The sequence below is a fragment of the Oncorhynchus tshawytscha genome, linkage group LG01, assembly GCF_018296145.1.
Source record: "Oncorhynchus tshawytscha isolate Ot180627B linkage group LG01, Otsh_v2.0, whole genome shotgun sequence".
In the NCBI taxonomy this organism is placed as follows: Eukaryota; Metazoa; Chordata; class Actinopteri; order Salmoniformes; family Salmonidae; genus Oncorhynchus; species Oncorhynchus tshawytscha.
Genome location: NC_056429.1, coordinates 56,853,459 through 56,873,172, shown reverse-complemented (window position 1 = coordinate 56,873,172; position 19,714 = coordinate 56,853,459). Strand labels below are relative to the sequence as shown.

At 43.7% G+C, this 19,714-nt stretch overlaps 1 protein-coding gene across 3 annotated transcripts; it reads right to left on the bottom strand.

Moving 5' to 3' along the window:
* Positions 1 to 1,479: 1,479 nt before the first annotated feature.
* LOC112253813 (fibroblast growth factor 8-like) lies at positions 1,480 to 8,197 on the bottom strand. Of its 3 annotated transcripts, none has more exons than XM_024425836.2 (5): positions 7,341 to 8,197; positions 7,206 to 7,242; positions 6,004 to 6,151; positions 3,987 to 4,093; positions 1,480 to 2,780 (listed from the first exon to the last, which is right to left on the bottom strand). In XM_024425836.2, the coding sequence occupies exons 1-5, from the start codon at positions 7,370 to 7,372 to the stop codon at positions 2,496 to 2,498; spliced, it is 609 nt and encodes a 202-aa protein (XP_024281604.1). In that variant the 5' UTR covers positions 7,373 to 8,197; the 3' UTR covers positions 1,480 to 2,495. The 3 variants fall into 3 exon arrangements, with proteins under 3 accessions (XP_024281604.1, XP_024281595.1, XP_042179392.1); XM_024425827.2 differs by having other exon boundaries at positions 6,004 to 6,184; positions 7,341 to 8,195; XM_042323458.1 differs by lacking the exons at positions 7,206 to 7,242; positions 7,341 to 8,197 and adding an exon at positions 6,592 to 6,996 and having other exon boundaries at positions 6,004 to 6,184.
* Positions 8,198 to 19,714: the final 11,517 nt, after the last annotated feature.

The window sequence follows — 19,714 nt, the reverse complement described above, 5'->3', positions numbered from 1 at the left end:
ACAACAGATTTGTACCTTGTCAGCTTGGGGATTTGAAATTGCAACCTTTCGGTTACTAGTCCAATGCTCTAACCACTAGGCTACTCTGACGCCCCAGAATCAGATACAGTAAATCTTAGACATAAATGCTCTGGACTTTCAAATAAGGGACATTACCAATTTGAATCTACAATGAACAGACTCCTTGAAGTATAAGTTGCCAGTGAAGCCTGCCATGCTGCTCTTCACTGAGTTCCATAATTAGACTTTGCTCTGGCATACAGAGCTCAACCAGAAGGCCTTACTATGCCTTAAGTAGAACACACACCAGAACGATGGACGGCCGAGTGCAACCGAGTGCCTCTAACCAGAATATCGGACGTCATTTTCTGTTCATTTTTCGAAGATTCTTCACCCTCGGTAGGTGGTCCTTGTAACACACAGTGGCCATATCAAGATACTGAATAGCTGCCTGCTGCGCTTGGTTGCCCCTCATTCTGATATGTGTGGGTTTCTTACAGAGATGCATCACCAGGTCTTGTTCTGCCATGCAGAGCTGCATCAAGAGACCCTTCTGTAGCAAGATAGTTCTGCTTAGTCTGATATGGGGGAGCAAGAGAAGCAGAAGGGTTCAGAAGACATCTTGGAAAGAAATGAATCCCTGGAGACACTGTGGCTAAGAAGTTGTCAGAACCCAACCTCCCTCACTCAGCACAGCTCTCCACCCATGAGGACACCGTCCACAAACAAACACAAACACACACCGGGGCTGTCCAATCAGATTATAAACACACACAACGGGGCTGTCCAATCAGATTAAGCCCTGAGGTGTTAAAGGAGTGAGATGAAAGAAAAACAGCCGTCTGCACACAAAGAGACACAGACAGTTACTGAACCTGGAGAAACCAAAGCCTTAAACAAACACATTGCTATCATCTATGAGACAGTTACTGAACCTGGAGAAACCAAAGCCTTAAACAAACAGATTGATATCATCTCAGGAGGACCAAGTAGAAGAAGACCAACACACTTCTATATGCTAAAGGGCTCCAACATCAGTGACCTGCTGTAGTCTTACACTGCTTGCTATAGAGTGCTGCTTGGCCTTCTAGGGGGATAAGAGTAGCATTTCAAACAGAGCAAAGCAGGTGGGAATCTCTTCCCAACTCTTTATCAAACTTTACAGATAGATATTTTTCTACTGCATGGTTGGAGGACAAAAACATTTCCCACTGTAAAGTTGACATTTCTAAGATCAACTCAGAGAAACGGCAAATAGAAAGACATCTCTCTTAACAACAGAGTTCAAGGGTTTTAGATGTCGGCATTAAAGGGCTTGAAGGCTGGGAAGGGATGACCTTCTGTGTTACGTATCATCAGAATGCTTTTGTGATCCAAGTGACCTGTGCGTGTGCGCGTGGAGTGACTTAAGCCATCTCCAGTGTGTGCTTAATGACACTTCCACTTTCCAAGGCGGTTCAATGAGTGTACAACAACCACTTAACCAACAAGAGTTTAATATCCGTATTCTAATGTACATTTATTACACATTTTAAATAAATATCCTGTCATTAAAATTATTTGCACACATCCTCAAATAAAAATAGATTTATATATGTATAAAAACAGACAAACCAAAGGGCAACAAAATCAAAGGGAGTTTCCTACATGTCGATGCATTTTTACACCTCTAATTTAGTTAGAACTATAGCAAGAAACCTGTGATTATCAATGTAGCTGCCACATGTTCCATTGTGTGTCCTTAAAGCTCTGTTTGCTTTAACTGTGTTTGTCTGTATAGAATTCCAGAAGTAGCAGGGGCACACCACAGTGTTCAAAGCAGAGGTGCCGTGGCTGTGTGTAAGACTGAACGCGACATTACCCAATACTGAGCTCCTGAACGCAGCATTTATGCTTTGTGTGTGTGTGTGTGTGTGTGTGTGTGTGTGTGTGTGTGTGTGTGTGTGTGTGTGTGTGTGTGTGTGTGTGTGTGTGTGTGTGTGTGTGTGTGTGTGTGTGTGTGTGTGTGTGTGTGTGTGCGTGTGTGCGTGTGTGTGTGCGTGCGCGTGTGCGTGGGGTGTGTACTGTATGTGTCGCTGAACACAGCGTATTCTGGCAGTGCGGTCGATCAGGGCCCTTCAAGTCTCTTGGAGCAGCAAGTGTGAGTCCAAACAACTCAACCGTCAAACAAAAGTAAAAACACAACCTAAAATACAGAGATGATAAAAAGTCCACTCTCTACGAAGAGAGGTCAGCACCCCAAATGTCCGATGAGTTATGTGCATCTAGAAACAACTTAACACAGGTCAGTACTAAAAGTCTCAAGTACAAAAATAGACTTCTTATTTGTTTCTGTTTTCTTTACTTTCTGAAAAAAAAAATGTAAAAACTACATGTTAGGTATAGTAATGTTCAGTACAAAAACAAATGTCTCTAGAGGTTTTGGACAGAGGAGTTCATTTCAGCTTCAGTCAGTGTTTTTTCCTCCTCCTCTTTTCCTCCCTCTCTGACCCCCCTCAGCGTTCGGCTGAGAAGCGTGTGCGTTTAGTCCTGGGGCTGAAGGGGTAGTGGACGAAGTCAAAGGGCTTGTGCTGGGCCGGATGGGTGGGATGGGATCCCAGAGGCAATCGTTTCATAAAATGGACCTCGCGTTGGTGCTGCCGCGTTCGCGAGCCTTTCCGGGGGCGTCCACGTCGGGTGAAACCCATGTACCAGCCCTCGTAGCGTGCGTTCCTCAGCGCCGTGTAGTTATTCTCCAGGACAATCTCTGAGAAGATGCAGTCGTGGCCTTGCCCATTTCTCTGTGAAAGACAAACACGCACACACACACATACATACCAGGTCAGTCTGAGGTTCTGAAGGAGCTTTTGATGAAGATTTACAGATGGAAAATATCAGATGTATGAAGGCTATCCCGAACAGTATGTCCCTGCACACACACACACAAATACACATGCGTGCAGCCCTCCCCACACACATGAAGCATATGCTACAACCATTACAGGCCCAGATCAGAGAGGGGGGATGACAGTAAGCGATGAGTCTCCCCCCTCAGTAAACACAGAGACGCAGGCAGTGCACCAAGGACCACTCACGGGTCAGCAGCCTAAGACACCATCATAGGAGAAATACCTCAGGAGTTCAAATTCTTTATCAGCTTCATGTGTGGATAAACTAGACTAGTCTCCCTTCGGTACAATCAAATACATGGTTGACTAGCATCCATTCTATCTATCTCTACGTTTTGAGAAATGGTCCGACAGGGTGGATTTTTTATTTTCCTGCTGGCTTCTACAGTGAGAGCGAAGGGAGTTTGTGCTCTTGTATTGTGAGCAGTAGTAGCTAGGCCCTGCGTCCTCCCACAACCCCTCCAGCCCAAAATCCACTGGACTGTGACACGTCACACACCGGCAACAGTAACTTAGCTCAACGAGCTCAACCTAGATGGACAAAATGGGCTGTTAAAAATAAATCTAGCATTCATGCAGCCAGCTAGCAAGTGCAACATACACAAATATACACATAGTCATTTAAACACACACACACACACACACACAGGCTGTTGCTGGGCCGGTATGGCAGAGAGAGGCAGCTCAGGGCAGATGGTGCACCTGGCAGGGTTCTGTGGGGGGGGGCGGAGATGGCAGCCCTGTTTATTAGCCAGCACAGCGAGAGAGGAGCAGAGACACCCTCGGACCCACAACACGTTACACAGAGGAGGAGACTTCCAACAACATACAACGACCCCTCTCACATGCAGAACCTACCAGAGGTGGACTGTTCTGGAGCCTAGCTCTAGAGAACCAACAAACAGAACCACGGCCACACTGAACTATGGTAAGAACTGTTGCAGACTGGCCATACAAAATCCACTGGTCTTAGAACCCCCAAACAGAACTACAATATAATCAAACAGCGGAACCACCGACGAAGAACCTCGAAAGCCCGAGCCAATGGAAAATGATGATAACCCTCAGTGGAGTGCTCAGAGGAACTGTTCGCTCTACCTTTCCGACCAGCTTCCCCCTCTTGTTCATGCAGATGTAGAGTCCTGTCTCTGCTCCTTTGATCCGCACGCGACTTCCAAACGTGTCCGTCTCTACGACGAGTTTGGCTGAGGAAACAAAGGGGTTTTGTTATCAACCAGGCGTTGCCACTATTAGTAATGGCACGTTGCTCGAAGACATCGTTTGGTTGATTCAGTTTATACTTTTATACGAGCAAACTCTATATATCATCAGACACACACACACACAAAACCTGTGGGGACCATTCCTGAGGATTTACGCAAGCTTAAATTCTTGCAGAATGACAAAAACATGTGTACCTCAACTCTTTGAAAACTGAAGAGGCCATCCTGGAAGGACTATCAACTTTAAAAAAATACAAAAATAAAAATCTTTACATTTCTACTCACTTCACACATAAGCGCCACATTCATAGATCACGCTTGGAATCAGAAGAAAGAAAACACATAAACAGAAGTGCGTTCAATGGTTTATCTATGTGTCTATGTGTACTGTAAGTCTCACAACTGCTTCAATGGTTGTAAAATAAGGAGGTGTGGGTTTATCAAACTCAAATGTGTTTATCTATGTTGTTGTGGCCTTCCACGGAGGCACACCATGTCGACAAAGCCATTATAAATCAACTTTTCATAGGCTTACAAACCGTTATTATTCCACCCCCCTTACCTACATGACGATGACACACACATTCATAGACCAACATTGGGAGAAATAAATAACCCATGGTGCATCTGGTAGTTTTACTGCTCAGCCTCTATTCTTGTTAAAACAGATCAGAATTCAACAAATAGGACTACAGACATTTCAAAATGTTAGCCACTTGTACATCCCTTATTAGAGATTCTAACCCCTCTTTGATTCATGCACACTGTGGTCATTGAGTTACAGTTATAATCAGATGGTTGGACTAAACAATAAAAGCCACAGCTGCAGACCCACACATACAAGCTGCTACCAGGGTAAAGGTGGCACTGGCACAGGTGACCGGAGCACCTCCACACCCCCTGGTGCAAACCACAAACACACACACTCAATAAACCACATTAGACAGGATACACACAGAGCCAAAGGTCCAGTTTGCGGCCAAATTATATTTAATTCTAAAACCATTTAATGGCAATAAAAAAATAAAAAGTTTTATTTTAAAATAGAAATTCCAAGTCTGAACAAAATATCCATCTTTGTGAATATGCAAAGATGATTAGATAAATGTAGCCTGGCTGTCCAGGGGAAACTGTGCGTAAAATGCAAGCGGGCTAGTTGGAAATTCAGCGCGGTCTATTTTTTTTAGTAAGCTGGTCAGAGTAAAGAGAGAGAGAGAGCTATGCAGGAAATGTTCAGAATGTTAAGGTAAAATTATTTATAATGGCTCTTCCAGACATGCGTTTCCCCGGAGAATCACCTACAGCACAATATTCAATCCAATTTAAATTTGAGGTCCGCGGCCTCTTCTCAACAATACCTGATAGATACCGTGGCGTGTTATTTACCGTAAATTTTTTTTAGAGAAAAACAACTTATGTTTAATGTAGTCGCTGTATTAGTTTACTAACCTCCCACTGTGCATAGATGTCAGTTCAATGACTAGATTGTATTTAGGCCTACATTTGGTTGAGTTGTCAACGTGAAATCAACTAAAATGTCACCATGTCATTGGATTTATGTTAAAAGTTGGGTGAAAAATATATGAAATGCCCTTACATTGATTCGTTTTTCACGTTGATTCAACGTCATCACATAGATTTTTGGGGTTGAAATGATGATCCAACCAGTTTTTACCCAGTGGGTTCTTGCACATGATTGTAATACAAAGAAAATGGCCCTTTAGACCCTATATGCCTATATGCAAAGCCCAACTCTGTTATATCCATAGGGCCTACGTTAATTTTAGTAAGTTAGTTTAGAGTTTTAAACGTAATGCATTTTGGTTAGTTAAAACTGAGAAAAAGTGTGAGGAACTTGAAACAAGTACACAAAGTTTGTATATTGGGCTTACCGTATACGTCTCCATCGTCTGCCATGGCGTTGATCTTCTTGTTGGGCAGAACCTGTACGTGCTTCCCGCTGGTTCGGCTGTAAAGCTGGTAGGTCCGAATTAACCTGCGGCTCACACGGTCCGTCACCTTGCTCTGTTCGCTTACATGCTGCGTGAAATTAGGCGAGGACTGATTGGTTACCTGTCAGAAATTAAATGTCATCACAATCAGTATTTTGAAAAAATGGCCTCAAAGTAGGCTAATTACAGTTGCCTATGTTTTAAGCAATGATATCCTAATTTTGCTCTAAAACCAAAATAAGCCAATTTGGAAATATGTTTCCATTTTTCTTTAGGCCTAATAACGCACCACTTGATAAAATGCAATAGACCATAATGATTTAATCCTAATGCCAAGGCCAACAGTTCCTTAAATGATGTATGCATAATTTGTAATGTAGGAAAACCTTGAACTGAAAAAGTGGGCGCAAGGTGCAACAGCGTGTGCGTAAAAGTGAGTGTAGGCAGATAGCGTGGTGTTAGATAGATACTAACATGTCTAAAATATCAAATAGGCTATACATAATAAATGTTTAATATTTAACTCACAATAAAATGGAGCAAGTGGGCATATTAATGACTATCTTAAACGTTTCCCTATTTGACACTTAGCCATACGCCCTCGTGTCTGTTTCAAGAAACGACAGCTAAGGAACAATGATGGAAACGTCTGGCCCTAATATTTGAACCCCAAGAGATTTTTCAGACTTTCCTTTCCCCACGCGATGCCCCTTCTGTGCCCACGCATCCTGCGCGAGGGAAGTATGTTCGCAAGATACCTGCCAAGCTGTGACGCGGGCGGCATGCAGCGCGCCCGCTGCCCCTTGCGCCTTGGGGCCCAGCTGATATGTTATATCACAAATGATATGACGATCCATCACCTCTCTCTCCCTCACTGCTCGCTATTATTACCCCGTGCTTTCAGTCCCAGAAACCATATGTTTTAACAATTCACATTTGATGTTCTACGAATTTTCAAGATGCTAAAATAACGACATGTCGTCCAATGAGATTTACAGTTTTATCCAATAATGAATAAATCCACTGAGACTGAACCGTTTGTAAATTATTGGTAAATGAATCGAAAACGCGTGAGATATTTAAAATCATAATCAATCATTAAAATAAATGTTACATTTCAAATCACATGCATATGGACATACCTGAGCATAGTAGCAGAATGCAAAGAAGTGTAGGAACCTGAAAAAGAGAAACATAAATTAGTTATTATACATTAGGGCACGTAAATCACACATTAATCAACAGAAGGAGAATTGAGGGTTGCAGGAAATACTCACAGATAACTCAACTGGGATGGGAGGCGTCGCATGTTGATTGTGTTGATTGTTCCTTCGATAAATGCAGCTGACAGGGCTTGCAGTGTTTCAAAATCGAGGTTATTTGGTAAAGATAGGCTTTGTGAAACACTGGTTTCGGTTGCAATCCTCGCTCTTCAAAGACTTCATTAAAATCCCAAACGACCAAGGCTGGAGGACGTGGTTATTTTTTTGTCGTTGTAAAAAAATGGGCTACATTTCACGTCAAATAAATGTCCATAGCCTGTTTTGGAAAGACGGACGCTCACGAATTATCGTCAACCTTGACAGTGAAATGCTAAACTGAAAATGATCATTGATAACAATGATGAATGATTATTGATAAGTGTCTGTCTGTCGGTCAGGCGGCCCTCTAGTTTACCAACGTTTAAGTGCACTTAGAAAAGGTGCATTCAAGTTTTGTCAAAAGCGCTGGTGAGTTTTCTAATAATAAGAATACAAATGCAAAAGCAAAAAAGGTCATCCTATGCCAATGAAGATGACAGTTCATTCGCTGTAATATTTATCTCTTTGTAATTCCTTCAGAGAATCCTCAGTAGCTATCTTCCAGTTTAGCCGGTTGTAGAGAGTTTATATATCGGGCTTCTCGGTGGTGGATAACGTGCGCGTCCCTTGCGTTCAGAACGGGTGATGTTGCCTCATTGATCGGTAGTGCAGGACTGGCGACTCTCCAGTCTCCCCTCCTCTCCTCCCATCGCAGGCTCCAATGTCAACCCCTTGTTCGCACTCACACCCCTGGTTAAAATGGAAGGACGATCTGCGAGGAACAAGCCCCCTTTTTCTGCAGAACAAAAGCCACCCCCCTCCCCCTGCATTTAAAACATATATTCACCTGAGGAAAAGTCAACACTTACGAGGAGAAGCAGGAGGAGTCTTACATCCCCAGTGCGCAATGACGCTTCTGCGCCGAATTACCGAAGGAATTCATGAAATAACAAGAGTTAACGGAACGTTCCTGGTAATTTAACATATATTAAAATCTATTCCAAATGAAAGAGAAAAATTCAAACACAAATTTGCAATCTCTTTTAGTACAATGACCGCATATCATCAATGCAAATGATTTTGCTATAGTTTACAGCTACATTATGGCTATAGATTTGGCTGGTTTTTCGTTTTAAGGATGAAACAGATGTGTCACTGGGATGAGTGCAGACTTGTAAAATGCGTATCTTGTGTATTGCCTGAGAAAAGTGAGAGACTGACATAATAACAGGATTACAGGCGATTAGCGTTTTTAAAACACCCCCTCCCTGCATTTGATAAAGGGAGCTGCATTAATCTCCAGTATCCTACTTTAAGATAGAATCCATAATTGAAACGATAACAAAGCGTACTCCCCACCCCTGTTTCACCAAAAAGCTAAGGGATGGGGCTGGAGAAATCGAACTACTCTCACATTCATAGTCAGAGCTATGGATGCAAGGACTGTGTAATTGACAAATGTATCCTTTTAACCATGTTTTGAGGCTATACAGTGTTTGTTTACATTTACGCTGTTTACAAAAATTGGAGTAAAACACGTATATATTTTGGGTTCTGATGGGGTACGACAGCTGAACAAAGCTCATGGGCCATTTATAAATTATATTCTTTAAGAAGCAATGGGTATATATCGTTAATAGAAACACAAATACCCCCCCCACCCTGCTAAACCCCTGGTATTGTAATGGTGAGTGGTAAGCATGCCCTGGGGGTATGATATTTGTTCTTCTGTAACTTTCACACTCATCATTATTCACGACTCATTCAGGACTATCCGCAAACATTGTAGCATCCACATGAATGAGGAAGTGTTTATAACATATTCAATACTTATTTACAATAAGAGTGACAAAAGTGACTCCAAAATGTCACAATACATTATTTACCATTCATTTATATCGGGCACAAAATAATCTGAAACACAACCAAAACAAAAAGCAAATGCATCCAACACGTTTGTAGAGTCACAAGCTTGATATGATCATTGCTTGCTAGGGAAATTGGACCAAATACTAAACTTTTGACTACTTTAATACACCCCTAACATGGTGGGACTATGTACAAAAAGTGCCTTTATTTCTGAATGGTTCACTCGATATGGAGGAGAATACCCTTAAATTAAAGCCTATCAGTCTGCACTTTAACCTCATAGTCACTGTATTATTTCGGATCCCAAGTGCTGGAGTACAGAGCTTAAACAAAAACAAATGTGTCACTACTGTATATAGCCTACAGTATAAGTCCAAAAATGGATGTGGCGACTAAGGATTCTAGGTTTAAACGGCCTCTCTCACCCAATGTTTCTCATGGGCTCTTGGACATTGAGGCTTTAAATGAAGAGAACTAGGGTAGATAAACAAACATAAGGGCACTTGTATATCTTTTCAAAATGGGACCTTACATTAAACTGAAACAATAGCCTATTGATTAGCCTATCCAATGGATCATTCACTGTCCCGAATGCAACAGACTTCTTAAACGAAAACTCACTTAATTATGAGAGAGACCCGACAGAACAATTTATTAATGAGTTGTGTGAGAGGACATTCTCACCTCGAATGGATGAAGGGGCCATTAGAGGGGACATGTTTTCAAATGAATCAGTACATTATTTTATTTTGGTTAAGAGACTTATCAAAGCCCCCTTAAATGCAGACTCCACCCCACACTTTATATATGGAACCCAGAACATGCCCATCACCAAGAAGACCATCTGGTTTATTGATTGCCTGCAATTAATTAGGCTGTGGTCCAGCAAGCGCAGACTTTCTGGTGGTCGGATCCAGAGTTTAGTTTCAGTGACGTGATGGTCAGACAGACGCGCAAAGGCATGCCACTCATTTGAATATTTGATTGACATCATTTGAAGTTTATATTTTAAATTAATGTGTAGGACCTACCCTAACTTTACTGACTGGCTTACCACACACCCCCGCAGTGCGGGTTGTGGGCCCCCTGGAGCTCGCCCCCCTCCTCAGATATCATATGAACATGATATGACGCACACAAAAAAAATAGAATTACGGGAAATTAGCTTTAAAACTGCAAATGCAAACTGGCTATACCCCCGGCTATAGTCCCATTTTTGAAATTTATATTATGAAAAAAAAACTTTAGAGCCCATCGTAAAATCATTCATTGAAACATGCCTTTATGTATTCGATATTTAATGGTCTAATATTGTTATTTAGCCTATGCGTTGTCTGTTCTGATGAGTTATTTGTCAAACCAATAAACAGACTGAATAGGCCAGAAATGATTTGGACTACATAGATACTACAAATGCATCAATCCATCTCTCAATCATGCGTCTCATCTCATGCAAGTGAGTGCCTACTAACCTTTTTAAGCACACTATAATGGACGGACGCAGTACTCTGTCACTGACAAATCACACGATCAATTGTCCTTGTCACCCTGCCCGCAGTTACTCCTCTGAACCACTAGAGGGGACCATGTCTGTCTAATACTCTATTACATTGGTACAAGAAAGAATGATTATGTTAGTAAACGCCAGACATTTACACTATATTGAACTAAAGCCATCTTTAGTTCCTAAAATATCCCTAACAAATGGTCAGCAAGATTATACAGAGATGTAATGACTATTAAAATGAAAGGGTGTATTTATTTGATAATCTCTCATTGATGGCAATTTCACCATGCTTAACTTTAGTCATCTGTGAGTAGTAGGCCTAGCTCTTGAACTGTCGAGCTTCTCATTGCTAGCTGGTTCGTATTTATGTTTCCTTCCCACTCTCCCATTAGCATTGTCTACTTGTTCTTTCTATCTGTGTGTGTGTGATGAGCGGCAGGTAGCTGCCACTCTGCAGCCCGGCACAAGGCCTGCCTGCCCTCCCCTTAACCCCAGGAGCCCCACATCTATCAGCAGCTCTGTGGGGGTCCCCCACCACCCTCCTTCCCCACCACTCCTCTCTCTCTAACTCTTCCCATCTCTCTCCCCGTTCATTCTCCTCCCACTACACCTCTTTATTCCTCCATTGCTATCCCTATTCATTCTCCTCCCACTACACCTCTTAATTCCTCCATTGCTATCCCTATTCATTCTCCTCCCACTACACCTCTTTATTCCTCCATTGCTATCACTATTCATTCTCCTCCCACTACACCTCTTTATTCCTCCATTGCTATCCCTATTCATTCTCCTCCCACTACACCTCTTTATTCCTCCATTGCTATCCCTATTCATTCTCCTCCCACTACACCTCTTTATTCCTCCATTGCTATCCCTATTCATTCTCCTCCCACTACACCTCTTTATTCCTCCATTGCTATCCCTATTCATTCTCCTCCCACTACACCTCTTTATTCATCCATTGCTATCCCTATTCATTCTCCTCCCACTACACCTCTTTATTCATCCATTGCTATCCCTATTCATTCTCCTCCCACTACACCTCTTTATTCCTCCATTGCTATCCCTATTCATTCTCCTCCCACTACACCTCTTTATTCCTCCATTGCTATCCCTATTCATTCTCCTCCCACTACACCTCTTTATTCCTCCATTGCTATCCCTATTCATTCTCATCCCACTACACCTCTTTATTCCTCCATTGCTATCCCTATTCATTCTCCTCCCACTACACCTCTTTATTCCTCCATTGCTATCCCTATTCATTCTCCTCCCACTACACCTCTTTATTCCTCCATTGCTATCCCTATTCATTCTCCTCCCACTACACCTCTTTATTCCTCCATTGCTATCCCTATTCATTCTCCTCCCACTACACCTCTTTATTCCTCCATTGCTATCCCTATTCATTCTCCTCCCACTACACCTCTTTATTCCTCCATTGCTATCCCTATTCATTCTCCTCCCACTACACCTCTTTATTCCTCCATTTCTATCCCTATTCATTCTCTCTCCCACTACACCTCTTTATTCCTCCATTGCTATCCCTATTCATTCTCCTCCCACTACACCTCTTTATTCCTCCATTGCTATCCCTATTCATTCTCCTCCCACTACACCTCTTTATTCCTCCATTGCTATCCCTATTCATTCTCTCTCCCACTACACCTCTTTATTCCTCCATTGCTATCCCTATTCATTCTCTCTCCCACTACACCTCTTTATTCCTCCATTGCTATCCCTATTCATTCTCCTCCCACTACACCTCTTTATTCCTCCATTGCTATCCCTATTCATTCTCCTCCCACTACACCTCATTATTCCTCCATTGCTATCCCTATTCATTCTCCTCCCACTACACCTCTTTATTCATCCATTGCTATCCCTATTCCTTCTCCTCCCACTACACCTCTTTATTCCTCCATTGCTATCCCTATTCATTCTCTCTCCCACTACACCTCTTTATTCCTCCATTGCTATCCCTATTCATTCTCCTCCCCACTACCTCTCTCTCCCTCACCTTCGCCCTCACTCTCCCCACAGTCTATTTTTTTTCCCTCCCTCTCTCTCCTCCCTGCCTGTCGCTGCTCCCTCAAGCCCTCTCCTCCCTCCTTCTCCCACTACCTCTACTTTCCTTTCCATATCTTCCCTCACTTAAAGTTGACGTGTTACGGGGGCCTATAAGATCAGAAATATGTCAAACACACCTTCCCTCAGTTTCTCTTACAGAGATAAACACCACGTTCACCCAAGAGAAACTAGACACTTGCTAATTGTCATGTCAGCTCTCTTCTCGTAAGAGATTGAGACAAAACATAAACTCCATTAAAACGTAAATATTGATTAGGCTATTTATAAAATGACAGATGAAAAAGATATTCCGGGCTGGTAGACTTGGGTAACAGATCATATATCCATGTTTTATCATTGTGGACAATCAGGGGTACTAAATGTTCCTCCAAAGTCATAATATGCGCTGCAGCCTTTTTGTCAGTCATACCTGCCTTCTGGCATTCTGCAGTGTCCCGAACCTTAGTGTCATAGTTAAAAACCTAATAAGCTATAGTAATAGAGGATCAGTTCTAGGATGACAGTGTCACAGGACAGGTCTACAACACACAAAGCTGAATCAGAAATGTGAAAAAGAGTTCAACATTAAAGTAACTGTTTCACGACATCTACTCGGACGTTGCCTAAATGCCTGCGGTCACCCAGCCCCAGTGACTTTCTCAGGCATCTTGCTCCTGAGGTGTGCTTTTCAACTGTTCATCCATCTGGAGAGAGAGGGGAGCGAGAGGGTCTCTCCCTGGCATGTACTTATTGAGAGCCCCCGACAGCTGATCCATTCCCAGTCTCAAAGCCAGGGGTGCTATCATAGCCCTGTTGGGTTCACCCAGATATGTGTTTTCACTGAACACATGTTAGTAATACCTATTCCATATGAGCTCCCAACAACACCATGGTTTTAGCATCTAGCCTGCCCTTTGTTTCAAGACTCCCTCGTCATGCCAATAGAAATGGGGTACGAACCAGGCAAACAGACCATAATAATACAAGCGGTGCTCCGTCTCAGCTCGCCAAACTGTGCCCTAGATTAGTCTATTCCTAGACTATTTTTATATTATATGCTCTATTCCACTCAATTTCAATGCCATTTCATTGTTTACTCAGTTTTTGTGGGGTCTGTGGTCTCTGAGAAGGTAAAGAATTTGCGGTGTTAAGGTGTGCTGTAGCTGAACAGTAGGAGGTACCAGACAGAAGGTGACCTCTGACCCCTGATTACACGCCACTCTATCACACACACTTCTAATTACACGCACAGACCCACACACACTCTCAAGTCAGGTGGCCTAGGTTACAGCCTTGGGGCAGCAACTGAAAGGTCGCTGGTTCGAATACCCGAACCGACAAGGTGAAAAATCTGTCGATGTGCCTTTAAGCAAGGTACGTAACCCTAATTTGCTCCAGGTGTGCCGTACTACTACGGCGAACTCTGTAAAACAACACATTTCACTGCACCCATCCAGTGTATATGACCATAAAAACACATTTTACACTTCCCTCTGACACACACTCCCCAGGTCCCCCCTTTATATTGCCTCCTACCCTCACCGTAACCTCACTTCTTCTGACCCAGCCATGCAAGGTCACACTCAGCGAGGCAAAAGGACACGCTCTCTACAGTTCTGCCCCTCTGTCATACATGTAGTTTTTGGTTCATGCATGTATCACACCTATCGCTCGTGTGGCCTTGAGTTCTATGATGTTTCATATGAATAATGTTCGGTTCACATGTTTTACACACCTTCAGCACTCAGGTCAAGCATGTTTCACAGGTGGTGGCTAAGAAGCCTAGCATGTTTCACAACATGAGTATTCAGGGCCACTCCATGGCTCCACGACACAGAGAGACACAAACACAGAGAGACTGACAGACAGACACAAACACAGAGAGACACAAACACAGAGACACAGAGAGACACAAACACAGAGAGACTGACAGACAGACACACAGACACAGACACGGAGAGACACAAACACATAGACACAGAGAGACACAAACACAGAGAGACTGACAGACAGACACAAACACAGAGAGACACAAGCACAGAGAGACTGACAGACAGACACACAGACACAGACACAGAAAGACACAAACACAGAGAGACTGACAGACAGACACAGAGACACACACACACACACAGTCCTTATCCCCTGGGCTGAGCCGGGACATAAAACCATATGCCTTAGGAAGGAGAGAGAGCGAAGGAGTGAGGTAGACGGGGCAAGGAAGGAGAGTCCAGCCTTTATGTGGAACGGACAAAAGCACGGGAAATTGTTTCCACCAGTTGGCGAATTGCGTCACACGGGACTGCGTGGGTTTAAGGCCTGGAGCGGCAGAACCCTGATGGGCTCTAGAGGTGCTCATAGTGTGAGGTGGGGGAAGAGGTACTCCAGTGATTCAAATCACAAATGTGTCTTAAGTTCCTCATTCAGACTACTGACCCTCCATGCTAGTGGCCTGGCTGTGTATGTGAGAGAGTGGGAATACATCTCTATGGATAGGTCACTTTGGATGCCTAACCAGAGGTTGCCCTGTGAGGGTTGTATGTGGGGGGTTAACAAAGAGTTTATGGAGTTTCTCTCTGCCTTGCTTGTCTGTGTTTTTCAATTATGCACAAGCAAACACTTGCGCGCACACACACACACACACACACACACACACACACACACACACACACACACACACACACACACACACACACACACACACACACACACACACACACACACACACACACACACACACACACACACACACACACACACACACACACACACACACACACACACACACCACACACAAGATATAGAGCATAAAGTGATGATGCTTCAGAAGTCCCAAGCAAACATGTGAGAATCTTACACAAGGCTACCATCTCAAACTACTGTGAATGACATATTCCACAAGACACAAAGAATGCAGTATGGCGATATCCTCTGATAATAATGCAATTTAATATTCATATTTTCAAATGGAATAAGAATTGACGGTAACCCTGTCTGCCCTGTCGATGGACAATGTGTGACAAATTCAATTAAGCCAGATGAGTAAAGTGTCCAGTAGAGAGAGCAACACTCCTTTAGCTCACTTTTCTGTTAATAGGTAGTGTCAGTTGTCCTCCGAAGGAGATTATTTCGATAAAGAGACTCATTCACTACTCAATGTGTTTTCTGAGCGATAACTTCTCAGATACCTCACTGAAGGTAATAGATATACATTATTTCTCTCGCATGTATTTATAAAGCCCTTTTTTTATTTATTTCACCTTTATTTAACCAGGTAGGCAAGTTGAGAACAAGTTCTCATTTACAATTGCGACCTGGCCAAGATAAAGCCTAGCAATTCGACACATACAACGACACAGAGTTACACATGGAGTAAAACAAACATACAGTCAATAATACAGTATAAACAAGTCTATATACGATGTGAGCAAATGAGGTGAGATAAGGGAGGTAAAGGCAAAAAAAGGCCATGGTGGCAAAGTAAATACAATATAGCAAGTAAAACACTGGAATGGTAGATTTGCAGTGGAAGAATGTGCAAAGTAGAAATACAAATAATGGGGTGCAAAGGAGCAAAATAAATAATTTAATTAATTAAATACAGTAGCGAAAGAGGTACTTGTTTGGGCTAAATTATAGGTGGGCTATGTACAGGTGCAGTAATCTGTGAGCTGCTCTGACAGTTGGTGCTTAAAGCTAGTGAGGGAGATAAGTGTTTCCAGTTTCAGAGATTTTTGTAGTTCGTTCCAGTCATTGGCAGCAGAGAACTGGAAGGAGAGGCGGCCAAAGAAAGAATTGGTTTTGGGGGTGACTAGAGAGATATACCTGCTGGAGCGTGTGCTACAGGTGGGAGATGCTATGGTGACCAGCGAGCAGAGATAAGGGGGGACTTTACCTAGCAGGGTCTTGTAGATGACATGGAGCCAGTGGGTTTGGCGACGAGTATGAAGCGAGGGCCATTTCTACATCAGCCGGTGTCACAAAGTGCAATACAAGAAACCCAGCCTGAAACCCCAAACAGCAAGCAATGCAGATGTAGAAGCACGGTGGCTAGGAAAACTCCATAGAAAGGCAGGAACCTAGGAAGAAACCTAGAGAGGAACCAGGCTCTGAGGGGTGGCCAGTCCTCTTCTGGCTGTGCCGGGTGGAGATTATAACAGTACATGGCCATTAAGGCCCGATTGTTCTTCAAGATGCTCAAACATTCACAGATGACCAGCAGGGTCAAATAATAATCACAGTGGTTGTAGCGGGTGCGCCAGGTCCATACCTCAGGAGTAAATGTCAGTTGGCTTTTCATAGCAGAGCATTCAGAGGTCGAGATAGCAGATGCAGTTGAGAGAGAGAGAGAGAGAGAGAGAGACGAAAACAGCATGTCCGGTGAACAGGTCAGGGTTCCATAGCTGCAGGCAGAACAGTTGAAACTGGACCAGCAGCACGACCAGGTGAACTGGGGACAGCCAGGAGTCATCAGGCCAGGTAGTCCTGTGGCATGGTCCTGGGTCTCAGGTCCTCCGGGAGGGGAGGGAGAGAGAAAAGAATTAGAGGGAGCAAACTTAAAATCTCTCCCTCATAACGTGATCTCATAAAAATCCCCAAAGTAACATTGTTAACTGTTTAACAAAGCCAATAAACATGAAGGGATGAAAGAGAGGAGGAAGGGAGTAGAGGGGATGCCATGTCCTTTAGGGACTCTGACTGTTGTCTGTTGTCTCAGCCTACTCCTAGCCAATCCCCTACTCCACCCAATATCATATAATATCCTCTCCTTCCCATCCCTCCTGGACCTCTTATCGCTTCTCCTTTCCTCTCTTATATGTTGTTTGGTAATGCCTGGCACTTCTCAAATGTATCTAATTGAGATGGAATTGACCCCAACCCCGAACTCTGGAATAGAGCCACAGTTAACACCCTAGATTCCCCCAGAGATGAATTAACAGTCCCACCACGACAATGACATTATAGGTTTCCCTAACTGGTCTGAGGTCAGTGCAGTGACAGTGTTCACGTTCCTGGAGAGGCCCGGGGCAGCACCATATGGCCGGAGGGGAGCTGAGTGGAGGAGCATGTGTGACGTCTCTGACAGACGCCGGACACGCTGCATTCCTCTACGGCAGGGGACACGTACCCAAAATGTCACAGAGGGACAATGTGGACAGTCATCGATGTACAACTAATAGAATGTATAGATCACAGGAGGTTGGTGCCCCCTTAATTGGGGAGGATGGGCTTGTGGTAACGGCTGGAGCGGAATAGTATCGAACACATGGTTTGATGCCATTCCATTTGCGCAGTTCCACCATTTATTATGATCCGTCCTCCCCTCAGCAGCCTCCACTGATAAAGATAGTTATTTCACTCTCTCTGCTACAGAGAGAGCGCAATTTATATCAGCCCGGTACAGCACGCAATGGCACACGCAAGAGTTAATATGGGCGGCCATCATGGAAATAGAGACTGGAATTGGTTGTGTCTAGTCATAAAGTAGGCTCTAATTGGTCAACGACCAATGCTTCCTGTGCTTTACCAATATTCTCTCCCTATGCTTAACACTATCACTTTTTCCAGACTACTGCATGACACCTATCACTATATTTCCTAGGAGCACTCAGAGAATACTGTACCTCATGACCTGTCTGTGCACTCACGGAAACAGCCAGAGAAGGAGTGAAAGAAGGAGTGTGAGGGCGGGAGAGCAATAAGTAAAGTGAGGAAGGGAGGGGGGTTAAGTAGAGTGAGTGAGTGACAGAGCAGGGAAGGAGGTAGAAAGGGAGGGAAAGAGGGATCTGCGAGCAAGCGAGGGAATAAATGGAAAAAGCAGAGGGGAGCAGGGTCTAGCAGGAATTTGGAGGGAGAGGGTTAGTTGAAAAGAGAGACACAGCGTGTTGAGAGCTGTTGTGTTTGAGTGGTCCCCTTCAAAGGGAAAGGCCTGATGTCTTTACCATGCGCTGCAGGACTGCAGGTTAGGGCCAGTGGGGCTGGGGTTTAGGCAGTCTGAAACCCCACACAGCCTGCAGCCTACACAGACACACTCTACATGAACCTGCACAGAGCAGGCATAAGGATGAAATAATTTTTCGTGGAGATTGCTGCGGTGCTACGCTGAACTGAGCTGCGCTACTCTAGACCTTATGGAGGTCTGCATGGCAGACATGCATGCACTCTCACAAACACATACATGCACGCACGCGCACTCAGACACACACCCACGAACTGCTGTCCCTTGGAGGTCTACTGTCAGGCCCTTCTACACCCACTTCCTGTAAAAGCCAGTAATGTAGTGTTTTCCATGGCAACGCAACGTTACAGACAAGCTGGGGAACGAATCATGGATTCCACCCGGCAGGCTACACGCCTGTACGCCCACAGGGGCTGACCTATGACTTAAGAGGGCTGTAGTGACCCTGTGGGCAGGGGGCCAAAGGGGAGGAGGGTTCAAGGTCCCAAAAGTGGTTGGGTTGTGGGTCGGGTATACAACTGTAACCTCTGCATTAGATCAGACTTGATTTACCCAGTAGGCTACTAGAGAAATAACAGATATGCACACTGCACACGTCGCTGATGTTCTATTGGATCTGGGGTTAAACTACAAAATGTAGTTTCTGATTTGCACAATGCTTTCAGAAAGTATTCATACCCCTTGACTTATTCCACATTTTGTTGTGTTGCAGCCTGAATGGATTCAATTCATATTTTTTTCTCACCCATCTACCCACAATACCCCATAATGACAAACTGAAAACGTGTTTTTAGAATTTTTTGCACATTTATTGAAAATTAAATACAGAAATATTGCATTTACATAAGTATTCACACCACTGAGTCAATTATAGCTTTGAATCGTCTTGGTTATGTCTGTATCAGCTTTGCACATCTGGATTTGTGGATTTTCGCCCATTCTTCC

What these genes read in the sequence shown, in the direction of transcription:
- LOC112253813 (XM_024425827.2), bottom strand. Translation starts at nt 7,372, where the DNA reads ATGCGACGCCTCCCATCCCAGTTGAGTTATCT. An exon ending in CATTCTGCTACTATGCTCAG is followed by an intron (nt 6,185 to 7,205) that starts GTATGTCCATAT and finishes AATTTCTGACAG; the next exon opens with GTAACCAATCAGTCCTCGCC. An exon ending in AGACGATGGAGACGTATACG is followed by an intron (nt 4,094 to 6,003) that starts GTAAGCCCAATA and finishes TTGTTTCCTCAG; the next exon opens with CCAAACTCGTCGTAGAGACG.